At 33.9% G+C, this 17,850-nt stretch overlaps 1 protein-coding gene across 1 annotated transcript; it reads right to left on the bottom strand.

Moving 5' to 3' along the window:
* Positions 1-3,145: 3,145 nt before the first annotated feature.
* LOC105811448 (olfactory receptor 52E2) lies at positions 3,146-4,099 on the bottom strand. The gene has a single exon (XM_012645643.1). The coding sequence runs from the start codon at positions 4,097-4,099 to the stop codon at positions 3,146-3,148; it is 954 nt and encodes a 317-aa protein (XP_012501097.1).
* Between the last annotated feature and the right edge of the window lie 13,751 nt (positions 4,100-17,850).

Here is a 17,850-nt window from a genome sequence, read left to right as displayed (position 1 = left end):
GGACTCTTGCCATCTTTGTTTGCTGGAGATTTTGATCCAGCAAGAAAAACTAGTGTCTTTTTGCCAGAAATATTTTTATTTGTCTAAATTTAGTGATTTCAGGGAATTTGATCTTTCCTCCTTGATAATTTTAAAATTTGAATATTCATCATAATATTTCAAGTTCAAGGACTAATTCATATTGTGGAAGTGAGAAGTTTGTTTGATTCCACTTTGAATAAGAGTGAATGATGAATACAAGCAATGAGCTTTCTCATTATTACATTTGTTACATGTTATATAACAATATTACGTTTTTTTTCCCAGCAAAAGTAAAGAAGCATTATTAAGTACATTTGTTCCCATAGCATGGAATAAAAACTATTATTACTAAAATTAATTTATCTTAACTGTTATTCTTAATCAAATATTTGGGACATTTAATTTGAAATGACCTATAAGTACTACCCTAATCTGATTCTATTATTTTTTCTTTCTTATCTTTAGATATAGGAAAGGTTACGATATGCTTTTTTGTCTTATTTAGAGTCTAAACTTATCATTTTAAATTCATTAATTTTGGTGGGTGCAATTGTAATTTTTAATTAATATAATCGGTATTATACCGTGTATCATCTTAAAGACTATTGTTTCAATTAATATCAAGTTTAGAGATCTATGTTGATACATACAGGATATGGTCACTCCCTTTTTAAATGCAGTAGAATCTTTCATTTGCATTATAGTTATACTTTCATGTTTTAATTATATACATAATATTTTGGTAATTTTAACTTAGAAACAATGTTATGTCATATTTATGAATATTTTTGTGAGTATTTGAAACATCCTTCAAGGTTCTACACTTAAAAATGAAATCCATGTATAGTAGGTTACCTGTTGATCATCTTCCTGCTTTTTTCTTATTTACTGTGATTTTTTTCCTCATCCCCAGATTTTCTGCCAAGCTTTTAAAAGTCTCATTGTAGCAGTTATTTGGTTCCACTTGGCAAAGTAACACCTTTCCATAAATCCTTTATATTTAATATTTTATTTTATTATGCCAGATTTATTTTTTTAATTGAAATCAATACTATTTTTATTATCTCTCACATAGTCTTCTATCACTTTCAAATTTAGGGCTTCTGCATAGCTGTATTAGAGGCCAACCTCTATTTTATTATTAGAGAGAGAGAGTGTATGTGTGTGTGTGAGTGTACGTGTGTTCACTTTTACATTTAACTCTAATATGACAGCAATTTATTTTGTTATATATGTAAAGTAAAAAAAATAAATGCTTTTCTGTTTCTATTTCTAATCAGTTTCCATAACATGATTGACTTGATAACATCACTTCAGCACTAATTTGTTTTTATTATTTCATCATATTAAATTTCAATATGTACTTGAAGCTGCTTTTCATTAATATAATCTGCCTGTTTATTCTTGAACCAGTACCAATGTTTTGACATTACAAAATTATAATATATTTTAATAAGTATTAGAGGTGATTATCCTCCTATAATTTTTCCCTCTCCTTTTGTTTATACAATAATTTTTTTAAAAAAAATAAAAGCTACAATTATTTTGTCATAGTTAAAAATATTCAGATGATCCAGATGAAATGATGAAATTTTGAGTTAATTTATTCCTTGGTTCATTTATAATCAATTAATTAAACAATTTATCAATTCTTTAAAATTTAATTGAGAATAAATTATGCTCCTCACTCAGTCAAGCATATATGATAAAATATTCCTTGGTGATTTTATACTGTGATTATTAGCTAAGTTAGAATTCTCTTTCCTACAACTTTATAGCTTAGAGTTGGTCTCATGAGAAATATGCATAAGCTATTGGAGCAAATGTGAAATAGCAGTGTTAGGGTGGAAAGCCTAGAAGGTGCTCACAGCGTGGGCGGAGAAAGATTTCTCATGCAGAAACTAGGATATATAAAAGGAAAAAAAGGTTTATTTTATCCTCTTAGAGGAAAAAGAGAGTGAGAGAATGAATGAGAGAGGGGAAAGTTGGGGGAAGAGAGCAGGGAGATGCCATGGCATCCCAAAGAAAGAGAAGGGAGGTGCCAGTAGCGAGGCTAAGTGGCTTGCTGATTTTATGGGGACAAAGAGAAAAGAAATAATGATTTTTGCAGAGTAATTAGGAGGCAGCTGTCAGATTTCAGATTGTCTGTCTTTCTTGATTTTCTCTGCTCCTGGAGACTTAGTTATCTCTGAAATGTAGTCGGGCTTATCACGGGGGATATGATTTTGCCCCTGAGATATGGTTTTGGGCAGGAAACTAAGGCCTGGAGTTTGCTTCCCTGCTGTCCATCAAGAAGCTTCTGAGGAACACCTTGAGGCTATAGAAACAGATTCAAAAGGCTGTGAGCTGGTGAGTGGAAAAAGAAAGATTGACATTTCCTTTTTGTCCCTTGTGTTCCTTTCAGATACTTACAAAAACAGAGTCCCTGCAGGTTGTCTGTCAACTAGGGAGGGCAGAGAGTTGGGGGAGCTCATGATTGATCTTTAGATGTTATTAAGAAATTGTGGGATTAGATATTTTCCTGTTATTAATATTTTAGCAAGGCAGCCCCTTTCAAGCAGTGATGACGCTCCATAGTTCACCACTGTTTACAGGCAGTGACAGATAAACTCAGCCATACCGGAGAATTCTAATTTCTCCTCACTTTCCCCAGCTCCATATCAAGTTCCCTACAGCTACTAGCTCTGCTGACCAACAATCACCACCAGATATTTTACTAGGAATGTGCACATGTATATCTATGAATAACCAACTTCCTTACATTTTTACACTCATTCTGTTTATGATTCCATCCAAGAGTCTGAATGTACTTAGCTTTCTGTAAGGGCTAACTCATTCATGCATGCAAGTACTGGTCATTAAATTTGTTTACAAATCTATTCTTTTCTAGCTCCTCCCACAGTTGTGTCTATTCCTGTAATCAATTCTTTATTCCTTAGCATTCATAGTAGTTCTGCATTTTTCATTGAATCCTCACTGACATAAGTGTGAATAAATAAATTCAATATATTAAATACAGAAGAGGACCAGTATAGCCACATATTGTGACAAAGTTTTTGTGACAAAGCATTTCTCTGACTAAACTTTCATAAAATTGTATATGGAACTTCATATGTATTGGGTGCTATTCCTTTTCCATTCCTTGCTTGTGTAATAACATTTTCTTTACACGGTCATAGATCTGCTTGGTCCTGACTCCATATATGACAGGATTGAGCATTGGTGGCACTACAACATAAAGATTGGCCAGGAGTATATGGATATAGCGTGGCACATTTTGGCCAAAGCGATGTGTCATAAAGGAAAAGAGGGCTGGGGTATAGAAGGCAAGGATTACACAAACATGTGAACCACACGTGCTGAGGGACTTGAGTCGGGCTTCACGGGAAGGAAGACGAAAAACAGCATGGAGTATCTGAACATAAGAAAGGGCAATGGCTATGATGTCAAACACTAGATTACAAATGGCACCCAAGCCATAGATGATATTGATCTTGATGCTGGCACAAGACAGACGAGCAAGACCCATGTGCTCACAGTAGGTGTGGGGAATGACATGATTCCCACAGAAAGGCAATCGCAAAATGAGAAATACAAACGGAATGACAAAAATAAATGCCCTCGTTAATACACCAAGACCGATTACAGAAACGACCTTATTGGTGAGGATGGTACTATATCGGAGTGGGTTGCAGATGGCCACATAGCGGTCATAAGCCATTGCCAAGAGGACTGCTGACTCCATAAGTGTGAACTTGTGAATGAAAAACATCTGGATGAGGCAGTCTTCAAAGATGATCTCTCTGAGGTTGATCCAGAAGATTCCGAGCATCTTAGGGATAGTAGCTGTTGAGAGGCCCAAGTCAATGGTAGCCAACATGGCCAGGAAGTAGAACATGGGCTGATGTAGGCTTTTCTCAGTCTTGATCACCAGCAGAATAGTGAAGTTTCCTAGGAGTGCAATCATGTACACAGCACAAAAGGGAAGGCCAATCCAGATGTGAAATGTTTCTAGTCCTGGGATGCCCAGTAACAAAAAGGAGGGGGGGTAAAACTGGGTTTCATTGGGAAAGAACATCCTGATTGATAATGCATAAGTCCACAGTCTTCAGACATGTACGCTCACCGAAGCTTCAGGTTACCAGTTTTCTGCATCTTTAGAGACCTAAAGATAATATAAAGATTATTATACATTTGTGTATGTGCTCTTCTGCAGGAAATTATATCAATTTTAAATGTATTATGGGCCAAGAACTTCAGGTAAGTGACATATTAAGAAAAAATCCTTGGAGGAAGTTACATATTAAGTTGAAATAAAATGTTGTATTCAGTACTTTCAATTTTGCTAACATCTTACCCTTCTGATAGCTTATTAACAACACTGTCACAAATATTATGCTAAGATTTGCCTTAATACTCTCTACATTAGCTATCTTCTCTCACTATCACCATCATCACCAACAGAACTCTCTTGAATTTTGAACAATTTATGGTTTTCATAGCCCCTAAATACAGTTTTGGAAATTAATTCCAGTAAATTGAATGACAACACATAGGGACTGATACACAGGATGGGTAATACCTAGTCAATAAACAAACAAACTCACCAAAATTTATACCAAAATATTAAAAAATCATTTAAAAGATTAAAATTGGCTAATTTTTAAACATTTATAAATAAAATAGGGAATAATAGTGAAAACTCAGCATCATCTACCAAATACTGAAGTATTGCCTACTCTTTGCAAGGCTAGGCTTTATGTTAGACTCTGTGCAAAAAGTCGTACCTAATCTTTAAATTAAAAAAAAAAAAAAACACCCTTTGGCCACGCACTGTGGCTCACACCTGTAATCCCAGCACTTTGGGAGGCCAAGGCAGGAGGATTGCTTGAGGCCAGGAGTTCCAGACTAGCCTGAGCAACATAGACTCTGTCTCTACCAAAAAATAAAAGTAAAATTTAGCCAGGTGTGTCTCGTACCTGTAGTCCTAGCTCCTCAGGCAGGAGGATCACTTGAGCCCAGGAGTTCAAGGTTGCAGTGAGCTATGATCAGGCTACTGCACTCCAGTGTGGGTAACAGAGTGAGACTCTAAGAAACCAGTTGACCAAACAAACAAAAAACACCTTTCAAAGAGAATATGAATTCCCATATTGTACATATAACGGATTTAAGGATCAAGGAGTTTAAGAGTCTTGCCAGAAGTTTAAAATGCTTTTAATGGAATATCTGGAATATTGAGGTAGGAAGAAAAAAGTGGTCAATGAAAATGGAAGGAAAATGGAAAAAAAAGGAAAAAATAATGACTACCCTTACCTGTGTTATACACACTGGGTAATACAGACATACAAACACATACACACAGGCATAATCTTCCTCACACATTATATAGTATATATATATTTAAAACTCACAACATACATCTGGGTAACATATGATATTATATCCAGTCCATAGCTGAGGCAATCATGACTTTAGGATTTCAAGATACATTTCAAAATGTTGAATTAAAAACTGGAGAGAGAATTAAAAAAATGGGCATTGGAAAATTAGGTCCATGACAATTCAATCATTTTCAAAGTTATCTAAACCCTTCTTATCTGTCTTCATGTGTATTGCTTATAACATTTGATGTGGGGGAGGTATTTCCAGAGCATTTTTTCATTCATATGTGCCATTATCTTGTAGTAAAAATCTATTCAGAGAGTGATACAATTATGATCTCATTTTTAGCAAGAAAAGTCAAGGTATTATCCAGGCACTAATATAAAGGGAACAAAAACAAGAGGCGTATCTGTGACAAACAGGTCCTGGAATGAGTAGTCACCTACAGATGATAAGCATGTGCAGAGAAGCAAAGCTGGGGACAGGAAGTACTGTTAGCAGGAGACAATCCATGGCAGTTCCAACAGGAGCAGAGGCTTTTCCACATGTCATTGTGATGGAATTGTGAATACTTTTGAAACGGATTTTATGACAATGGATAAAAGGAGAAGTAAAAGAAGAATTTAGTCATGGAGGTAACATTTTCTGTGAATCCCATGAGTCAAAAAGAGCAAAAGATCAACAAAAGTTTCCTCATGTCTAATACACACATATGCAACAGTTTTTCAGTAAATGGGAAATTGACTTTTAAGAGAAAGTTGTAGAGCTGATTATTAATGGAAAAATAGCTACCTTTCTGGCATTTCTAACAGGGAAGCAATAGTACTATTTTCTGTGATTGTAAATAAAATGAGAGGAAATGATGTCACCATGATGATAAAATTATGTCCTGTAATGGTACTGAGTGTAAGTGTTAGATGAGTATCCAGAATATGGTATAAATAAACCATGAGGAAGACAAATATAGCCACAAGACACAAAAAAATTAGAGTAAAAATAGGGTATATGGGGAAAGGAACAAGATCTGTTTTCTCAGCTATGCATTAATAAGTCTTAATATTGCTGTGGACATTGGTTTGTTTAGAAGGTTGATGAGGAACCTTTTTTTTTAAGCCCAAGGGCACCACATATCCTTTATAGATACATGAATGTGGGAAAGGTTAGTAAGGGCAACCTCATACCTGTTGACAAGACCTTCAGGAATTACAAAAGATTCCTGGGAAAGTCATACAGAGATGGATGTTTTAAAGCAAGTATTGTTAGTAATCTTGGTTCTTATCTTCCAATCAAGGATAGTTACAATTTTGTGTTTAAAACCTTCTTGAACTTTCAGACCTTCCCTGAAGAATTCTGTCCCTTTGATGTTGCTATGGGAACATTCTGATATTTTCTCCTGACTCCCTTGTATGTGGTTTGGCAAAAGCATGTAAAAATAAAGGAATAAAGGAAACATCTAGGCTTCCAATGGACAAAAATATGTAAAAATAAAGGAAATTTTCTTCAAATTTTTTTGTCAAAAATCATTCTTCAAGACATACCTCTGAAATTTCCTCAGGACACTGGTAAATTGCCTCATACAGGCTTGATCCCTTACTGTTCTATGTTCCTACAAGTCCTAATACTAATCCTTATTATAGAATTATTACAATGATTACTCATGATTAGCTTATCTGTATCTATTTGGAAATGTAAACAACTACCGAATGTCCATTAACAGTAGAAAAATAACTATCAATACAATTTCATAGTAAAATACTATATATATGAACAATCTACAACTGTATGAAACAAAATAGGAGAATCTTAGAAAATAATAATGGGAGAAAGAAGTCAGCAATTTTTATAAAGGTCAAAAACAAGAAAAAACTAATCTATCATTGAAGAAGTCAAGATAATCCTTACTTTGTGGGGTACTGGCAGTCATCATGAGTGGGGTTCTGGGGTATTGATAATTTTTAGTGATTTATATACTGGTTATATAGGTATGATCAGTTTGTAAAAAAGTTAATTGAGCTGCATACTTAAAATGCACATTTCATTTATGAATATGAAAATTCAATAAAATGTTCACAAAATATAAGTCCCTTAATGGCAGATAGGATGTGTTTTATTTATTTTTGTATCCCCACCATCACTTATTAGAGTCTGTGGCATCAATTTGCAAGATAATACGGAAATGATGAATGCCTATAAAATTTCCCAGGCCAGATATAACTTGTACCCTAATTATCTTGTTAGTAGTATTGTGTATGCATCCATTATTCATTCATTAAATAAATATTACTGAATGGGTTTTATTATTATTTTTTATTTCAGAGTATTATGGTGGTACACATGTGTTTGGTTACATGGATCACTTTGTAATGTTTAAGTCAAGGTTAAAAGTATACCCATCACCCAGATAGTGTACACTGTACCTGTTAGGTAGGTTTTCGCCCATCCTCTGTTGAATGTGTTTTATTAGAATCTATTCTGAGGCATTTTAAAGTTGAGGCCTATGCAGTCATAATAACAAAAAAGTTATAACATGATGTAGTGTTTATACACAAGAATATTCCAGGGAAACAAATTTCTAAAAATAAATTGATGAAACTATCTCAGTAGTGAAATAAGCTCTACACCAATATTTTAATCTAACCATAAACCATATGCTTAAAATTAATAGAGTAGCATTTCTCATAATTATAAAACATGTTGATTCGTACATACATATGAATAGCAATAACATGATCAAATTCTTCCTTATACATGTCACCATTACCTTTCATGCTGACATTTGTAACTGTAGAGTTATGTAATTGCATTTTTGTAGGCTGTGGAAATATGAATTCTATGTTTTCAAACTCTTCTGAATTTTTTTCTTTTTCTCCTAGTTTCATCTTCTCAGTCTTCTTAAAAATATTTGTTTCTCTGATCATTCGTTAGTGATTCTTAACCTTCAACTTTAGCTCCTATTTTTTCCTCCCTCCCTCCCTCCCTTCCTTCCTTCTCCCCCTTTCTCTCTCTTCCTCTCTTCCTCCCTCTCTCTTTCTTTCTTTCCTTATTTCTCTTTCTTTCTTTCTTTCTTTCTTTCTTTCTTTCTTTCTTTCTTTCTTTCTTTCTTTCTTTCTTTCTTTCTTTCTTTCTCTTTCTTCCCTTTCTTGACAGTAGGAAATGTTTGTTGTTTCAAAGAAAAGTGCTATACACAAGATTAGAGAGGATAACAAAATTTGGTAATATGATAGTAAAATCCACATAAATTTTTGGAATTACTAACCAGCTTAAGGATAGTGATAAGGATGTAAATTATATGTTGTCTAAATGTATATCCCAATTTTTAAAATTTAGAATGTTTAACAGGTAAAGAATAAAAGACTAGTAGAAAAGTTTTATTTGTACACATAAAATATTCATATTCATGAAAAATGTATAAATGGACAAAATTCCAGACATCATATTTCTGAATATATAAAACTCCATAAAATGTAGATAATGACTGTCAGAAGAAATAAAAATCATAATATCAGGCAGTGTAATATTTTGCTAAGCAATACGTGCTACCCATCTAGTCTTACATGTTACATCAAACATTCTTCATATGTTAAAGTCTATTCTGAATGAAATTACAACTGTGAGATCACTAAGCTAATTTGTCAGTGAAATAATATATATCCACTTTAAAAGAAAGAGGTTTTTTCTCATCCCTGAGAAAGTTACATAAATATGACTTCTTCACACTTTGCAAGATTACAAAGTTCCTTCTGAATTACCTTATCATGAAAATCAAAGTATCATTTGAGAAAGACATATCTCAATCAATGTGAATTGGAGATAATTAAAGAGGTCCTGAGAGGCAAATGGTTTTTTAAAAGGAAAACAATGAAACACACATTTACTCATTATTTTACCTCTTATTTTAGTAAGTCTATTTTAAGTTTATAAGTCCACTTGCATATTAATTTACCAAAACCCTACACTTGTATTCACTGCCACACATTTTATGTGATTGATGTCAGAATTTATTTGTTTTGGCTGGGCGCGATGGCTCAAGCCTGTAATCCTAGCACTCTGAGAGGCTGAGGCGGGAAGATTGCTTGAGCTCAGGAGTTCAAGACCAGCCTGAGGAAGAGCGAGACCCTGTCTCTACTAAAAATACAAAGAAATTAGCCAAAAAACTAAAAACAGAAAAAATTAGCCGGGCATGGTGGCGCGCGCCTGTGGTCCCAGCTACCTGGGAGACTGAGGCAGGAGGATCGCTTGAGCCCAGGAGTTTGAGGTTGTTGTGAGCTAGGCTGACTCCATGGCACTCTAGCCCGGGCAACAGAGTGAGACTCTGTCTCAAAAAAAAAAAAAAAAAAAAGAATTTATTTGTTTTTATAATGGATATCAATTACCAACTTTTTGTGGTTATAGTTATTCTTAATACTTTTTTTCCTTTTACTTGTATACTAGAGTTAAAAGTGATTTATACACCACCATTATAGTATGACATTATTCTGCATTTGTATATATATATTTACATTTATTAGTGAGATTTATACTTTTATCCATGTTGTTTAAGTATTCTTTCATTTCATATTGAAGAACTCCTTTTAGCACCTCTTATAAGTCAGCTTTAGTGGTGACAAAGTCACTCAGTTTTTGTTTGTCTGGGAAAGTTTTATCTCTCCTTCATCTGTAAAGGACACTTTTAGTGGGTATAGTATTATGACTTGGCAGGTATTTTTTTTTTTTAATCAACACTTTGAATATATTCTCTCACTCTTTTCTCGCCTGCAAAGTTTCTGTTCAGAAATCTGCAGGTGATCATATGTGGGGTTGTTTTGTGTCTTACGAATTGGTTTTTTTTGGCTGCTTTCAAAATTTTCTTTGTCTTTAACTTTTGAGAATTTATTAGACACAAGTGGTACTTCCAATGATGAGAACTGAAAGCCTAGAACTGGAAGTATAATAGGAATGTGTACATATTTCTGGTGACAAACACTGAAAACATGTGATTGAACAATCCATCTTCAAGGAAGATGGATCAATTGAAATCACCGGAAAGTATTATATATGAAAAGGGGCTGTGAGAGTATAATAAAGTATATAGTAAGTATTTCCTTACATTATCCAATCTCTATTTTACTAACCCACCCAACACCTTGCTGAAACTGAAACAGTTCCAGTTAAGTTAATGATCTCTGGCCAACAAACCCACATAAACATCCCTGTCTCATCCTCCTACAACTCCCAGTAGCATGTGACACTGTTGACAATTCTGCTCTTTGAAAACTCTTGCTTTTGTTTCCTCTCATCTCACCAACTGATCCTTTTAAAATAATTTTTGTTGGGTATTCCTCCACAGTCAGGTTTTTAAATGTTGTCATGGGTACCCTAGGTCATAGTTCTGGTTTTATTTCTCTTATATAAGTATTCCCTTTTCCTGATATGTTTTATTCAGTACTGTGACTTTTAGAACTTTCTATACATTGATGACTCCACTATATATCTCTATCCTTGACTTCTCTAATGATCTCCAGAGTGGTATATCCAACAGTCTACTGGATCCTTGAATGGCTAAGAGACACAGCAAACATTAAATATTCAATAAAGAATTTTTCTTAATAACATTCTTAATATGCCCTTCTTGGTAAATGTAACTGTTACCATACAGTTGGTCAAGTTTAAAAAACTAGGCATTGTTTTCCATCATTCAAACACTTAGTTCTGTCAAATCCATCAATAAGTCCTCTTGTTTTTATGTACAATATATTTTAATTTATTCACTTCTGATCTTTAGCACTGTTGTCATGATTTCTTGTATGCAATATTTTGTTAGTTTCTTAACTCATCTCATTCTTGTGCCATTTTCCTCAAATTCATTTTCTTATAGCAGGTAGAAATTCTTAACAAGAATTGGCAAGTCAAGTCATTTCTCTGTTTAAAATGTAATTTCTTCCTATTGCTCTCAGAATAAAAGGAAAACCATTGCTATCACTCATGAGACGGTACATAATGGAATCCTTTTTCCTCATGTATGGGAAGAAGAGGTGGAAGTTTCTATCTGGTTTTTCCCCTACTCCTCCTCCTCCTCACATTTGTGCTCTCTTCCTCAAACCCCCGACATAGCCTCTCTGACAGCTTTACTACTTCTGATCTCAAACATGCCATTGACACTTGTTCCCCAAACTGCATGCATTCTTAACTCTTTCTATTTGTGTAACAGTTCAAACCTCTTTCTCACCACTCTTTTCAAATACTTTCTGTCCAGTTATCTAAAACAGCCAACCACATCTCACCTCACATTGTTGTATCACACCACACGTGTTTTTTTCCCCTACAAAATTCACTCCTTTTTCTCCTCTAAATCCCCTTTCTCCAACTACTCAATCCCAATCTTTTCTCTCTTTGATCTACATTTTCTTCCCTCTTTTCCTTTCACAAATGGCAGCTGTTTTCCCCCCTCACTTTCCCCTTCTCCCCCATCAGACTTACTCAGGGTGTAGGCCACTTGTGTTTACTCATTGCTTCATTAACTTACTGTTTTGCTTTCTCACTCCTGGTTAGAGCACTCAGTTGGAGGTAGTGCTGCCTAAGGGGTCTGGAACATTACCAGCTTATACACCTGTGATGAAAGAAGTTTTGCCCTTGTTATATAGGAGTTCTGGAAGCCTGAGGGAACTGTAGCTACTTATGTTATATAACAAGTAGAGACCCGTGGGCCGAAGGGATGCAAGTTGCTCAAGATGAGATAGAGGGAATTTCCATAGGAACCAAGAATGCCTAAGGGAGGTTCAAGTGGGACAAAAATCAAGGAAATCCTGACTCTATCCTGGATGGCTGGATGAGCTTAGATATACAACAGGGAGTGGGCAGATTCCTACCGTGAAAGTTTTCAATAAAATTAAGAGACTATGAATACTAAAATTGTACAGTAGAGTAAAAGACTATGGTACTAATATGCATACTAATATTAGTATACTAATATGTGTACAGGTTCTAGAAACTACTCAGACTTTTGCATATGATTTCATAGGGAACTTCCCTAAGTGTAAGGGTGAGCCAGAAATTGATATATTCTCAGAGATACTGACATAGGTTAAAACCATCTGAAATCCTGATTTGATTAAGAAGATCTTAGATTGTTAGTGGTCATGGCCACCTGCCAGGAGTAAATATAAATTTAAATATTCTAAATCAGAATAGCTTTATATAACATTATGCTGGGCTTCAAATTATTTTGACTTCATTTTACACTAAATGTCTTGCATTAACATAACTAAGCAGAGAAAGAATGAAACAAATGTGACATAAAATGGAACACAGGAATACACATAGATGATCAAATAATACATTTTTCCTACAGGTTTTATAATAACTATAATTATATATACTCAAAATAATTAATTGTAAGATTGAAATGTTCATTAAAAACTGGAATTTTTTTAATGCTTCAACCATTTTTATGTATTTATTTGCTTGTATTTTAGAAAATTATTAGGGTACAAACACTTTGGTTACATATATTGCCTTCACATGGCCCGAGTCAGAGCTACAAGTATGCCCATCCCCCAGATAGGGCAGATAGAAATAAGATTGGTAATCATCTGACCTTAAAATCCAGAGATTAATCTAGATTATCTAGGTGGGTCTAATGTAATTACAAAGGTACTTAAAAAGTGGAAATGGGAGGCAGCAGAAAACTAAGTGTCAGTGGGATGGGGTGTGAGAAAGACTATACTGCCATTACCAGCCTTGAAGATAGCAGGAGACCTTGATCCAAGGAATATGAGTAGGCTCCAAAAGATGAAAAAATCAAAAAAGTGTATTATCCCCTAAAGCCTCCAGAAAAGAATGAATCTGTCAACATCTTGATTTTAGCCTAGTGACATATGTTCTGGATTTGTAACATACAGAACTGAAAGATAATAAATTTGTGTTATTTTAGGCCATTAAATTTGTGAGTATATTATGGTAGCAATAGGAAATTAATACAACCTCATAGAATTAAATATCTAAAAGAATATTTGGCAAAAACAATAATTTTTAGATTTACGCTAATCAATTTTTATAATGCTCTTTTCATAAAATTACAGAATATTATTTTTAAGCATGCACACACAAAAAATGTTAAATAACAAATCACAAAACAAGTATGAAATTATCAAAAATTTATAAATTTCAGAAAATTTTTAAAAAGTTGACAGAATTGGAGGATTAAAGTAGAATTGTCAAAAACGTATATTTTGAATAGTAGAAAGAGGGAAATATTAATTAAGAGGAGAAATATTTTTTCAATGACTACTAATTTCTAAAATTAAAAAAGCATATAAAATTTCAGGTTTATAGGGCATATGATATGTCAAAAAATAGATTTTTTAAAAAACTGGAATGTAATGGAGATAATTAACTATGATTAAAGTAAAGGTAAATTCTAGAATTTTCAAAAAAGTAAAATCATATCACTCACACAGTGATAATAATCATATCAGAATTAGAATTTTCACAGTGGTACTAGATCCAGGAGAGCACTAAAGCAATATTTGCAAATATTAGTAAGTATGTCCCACTTACTGAAAAGAGTTTTCCACTGTGTGATATAGATGCTCTAAATGTATGCAAATGGAGAACAGCTATAAAAAAATCCTCCCAATTTTTTCATTTGTGAATGTTGTTATTCATTCTTCACCCAATTTAACTACTGAACAAAACAAAACATTCATTTTCTCTGTTTCCTTTATGGATTTGGCATTCTTAAATATTTGATAGTAATTATTATATTAATAACTTAGTAGAAGAGGGAATGAGAAGGCATGGAAAGATACTTATGCATTAGCAGTCAATTAAACAAAGACAGAAGCTATTGGTAATCTGGCAACGTGTTTCTTCCTGTTACCACGTTTTGTGCTATACAAAAAATGAAAGAAAGAACAGATACCAAAACAAGACAACAAATAATTGAGTTGACTTCAAAATGACTACTTGACAAAATAACATCCACGGGCTACCCTGATTGCTAGCCACTAAATGAAGATCTCCTTTGGTGTTTATCTGTTCAATGATTGCCCTGTGAAATGTATGTTTATGGAATTCTGAGAGTTCCCAATGTTGTCACGTCTTTAAGACTTTAATTCTGTGAAACTTGTCTTTTCCTTGACCACACCATACATGCTTTAGCTTCAGTTTCTTTGCATTTGTGTTCTCTCTGCCTGGAACACTTCCCCCCACCCTCCCCCAGATTCTTGCTTCCTCACCTCCTTCAAATTTTTACTTAAATTTCACATTCTTAGTGTCAACACTAACCATCACCATTCCTACCCCACCCTGCTCTTTATATTTCAACATAAAGCTTACACATTTATCTCATTTATTCTCTTTTGTGCTTTTCCTCTTACTAGGGAAAAAAGTCATTATGTTGGTTCTACCTACTCCTATATGGACAGTGCCTAACACATTGTAGATAATTAATGCATATTTTCTGAATGATCAGTGAATGAACCATGAAACCTATTTATCCTTTTCAGAGACCAAGATCAGTTCTCATCACTCATGGAAAATCCTTCTAGAATGGAATCCTGAAAACTCAGCTCTAGAGCATTCTGTGTGCTTCTTTCCCCCTATTTCTGTCCTTCTTTTCCCCTATTTCTATCCTTCATCCTTAACATGGGATAATAAACTCATATAATGTTAGGAATAAGGGAGACTAAAACTTATTTGACAAATTTCCTCATTGTACAGGCTTCGGAATTGAAATTGAAAGTAACCTACAAAGATATACAACTATTATGTAACCATGAGAATTAAAAATGAAAAATTAAAAAAATAAGATAAGGCAATTTTTACATGGTTTTAGATAAGTAATCGGTGGGAAAGTGATGACACAATAACTAGGCTCTACCCTCTGAAATTTCATATCTGCTTTCCATTAATTATGGGAAACCTGCAGAGGAATGGCATGATAGATCTTAGTGGGATACAAAATTATATGCATTTATTCACTTTAAGGTAGTGCAATTATGCTAAATGTTAATTATTATAATGATATCATAGTGTACTTTTTCACTTTCCAGTGTCACATTTTTATGAAATATTGAATCAATGTGGTAGTTGCACAATTTTAAGAAGATATACCTAGATTTAATATAGTCATTGGCCTACACATTGTGGGACAAGGACCAGCCCCACTGTCCTTGAAGTGTTCGGGATAAAGAGCCCAGAACAAATTCCAGGAATTCATCTGAGAAGAAAAAAATGTTTAAATATTTTACAAGATTTAAAAGAAAATGATGATTTTACCCCTGGAAATAGGATACTCCTAAACTTCAGAATGTGGTCCCAGAATCAGGACATGGGTTATCTATATGCAGTACCATTCGGTTTCACAAGGAAAAGGTTAATACTGAGCTCAGAGCCTTGCAGGGTCCATTATCCCCAGGGTGTTCTGATATAGAGCATTGCAAAGGTCACACTCTGGAGGTTTTGGCCACAACACAAAACACCTCTGCCCTAAGCAAATAGAATTCAGAAGGATGCTAAAGGAGATTTGCTAACTTCTCCAGGTGTCTACTGATAGGTAACATTTTAGAAGTATAGATCCTTATCTGTGGCTAGCTGAAAACAAGGAAAAGAGAAATAGTAGGTGATAAAATAAGAGGAAAAAAAGAAAACATTCTGACTAAGGGAGGGAGTAAGGGAACGGATTATAAGAACGCATTGCCATAATCTCATATACACTTAAGCAACTCTTGCCTTCACAAGCTAAGATATATCAGAACTAAGTTCTCTATAGCTTTTTATTTTGTCATATTCCTCTCAGTAGTATAAGTGGTCACTGTAATGATACTTTTTTGATGTTCTATCTTGGATTGGGCATATTTTGCTAGAATCTTATAATGTTAGGCATTTTTGTCTCATTTCATAGGTAAGTAGTCTTAGAGGCAATGAGCAACAGAACTTGGATTCAATTACTGGTGTCAGTTTCTAAACTTTATGCTATTTCCATAAACTAAGCTCTGTTAAATTAGCTAAACCCAAGTCACAGAGGATAAATCTGATTATGGGCTTTTACTACATCTCCTTCCTCAATCCTGTGAATTTAAATGCATCTCCTTGCATATAGTCATCCCTGCTCAAATTAGAGAGCTATTATTTTTTCCTTCCCTGGAATCTTTCTTCTGCTCTCTCAATCTAGTAATTTATTTGTCTGTAAGTAATTATCTTAACTCAATTTTTTGTCTCCTTCCTGTATTTGGGGTCAAATTCTGCATTATAAAAATTCTTGAGAAATTTTTTTAAGACCCAAGCTGAAACGCACCCTTCCAAGACATATGTGCATGCACACACACACACACACACACACACACAAATGTATAGAAGAGAAAAAAGCTCTTGATCACAGTGTGTTTAGCTTTATTAAGGTGATGTATCATGGCAAGAGAATTGATAGATTCAGTATCAAGGAGCGGTGTGTATAAATTAACTCACTTTCCTGAAAATTTTGTGATATTTTATAAACTTGAACATTAATGTCCGTGTGTGTGCATATATGTAAATCAGTGTTTCTTTCTTGGCAGTCATCAGCAGAAAGACACTTACATATGGCAAAGCCTATCATCAGATTGGAGATGAAGAGGGATATATACATTACCTTGTAAGCAGACGCAGAGTAAGAAGATTATCCTGAGAGGATTTTCCAGAGTAAGGGGTTTCATTAATAAAAGCTTAAGGCAGGGTATCTCTCTCATATTGTCAGCAGCAAGAAAGAAAAGATTGGAAGATGACTATAGAATGAGAAGTGGATTCAGAGGTTTAAGTAATGGGAAACTCACACATGTCCAAATTTTCCCTGAATGTTCCAGTTTGCTGAATTTATAGTTTCTTTGAAGAGTGAATTATAAATGGTCTGCTCAGAAATGTGGCCCATGTGAATTATAATGGCTTTCACCATGTTTAAACTATGTATCTACTTCTTTGTCTATGAAATATATATTCATAAATTAATTTTTATATAAAATTATTTTAAAATATTTTCAGGAGAATCTTTTATGTGTCTAGCAAGAGAACAATTTTATCTTATCGATACTTTATTAGTTTAGATTGATGATTTGTGTAACTGATACGACCACTAACACAAATGTTAAACCACTAATTAAGTTCTCTAAGGAAAGAGACCTTCTCTAGTTTATCTTTTACAATCAATCTTAGCGTAGTACTTGGTACACACATAGTAGACAATTAATGTTTGTTGAACTAAAATATTGAATTTAATTGAATGAATCTAACAGTACATTGAAATGATGCCACCATATTTTACCATTAAATTTTATGTACTTTCAAATGTCTATGGTGAAGAAATGTGGTGGATATGATAGAAGTTTCACTGATCTTTTCATTTATCTCTGTGTGCTAAGGCAAGGATAAGCCCCACTTGATGAATGAGAGCTATTTAGTCTATGATATATTTTAGTACAAAAAGATCTCCGAATA

This window comes from Propithecus coquereli, unplaced genomic scaffold (genome assembly GCF_000956105.1).
Source record: "Propithecus coquereli isolate 6110/MARCELLA unplaced genomic scaffold, Pcoq_1.0 Scaffold235, whole genome shotgun sequence".
Lineage (NCBI taxonomy): Eukaryota > Metazoa > Chordata > Mammalia > Primates > Indriidae > Propithecus > Propithecus coquereli.
The sequence above is the reverse complement of the archived record's forward strand: the minus strand, read 5'-3'. Positions and strand labels throughout refer to the sequence as shown.

Bases quoted from the DNA above. Each gene is read 5' to 3' on its own strand.
- LOC105811448 (XM_012645643.1), bottom strand. From the start codon at position 4,099: ATGTTCTTTCCCAATGAAACCCAGTTTTACCCCCCCTCCTTTTTGTTA.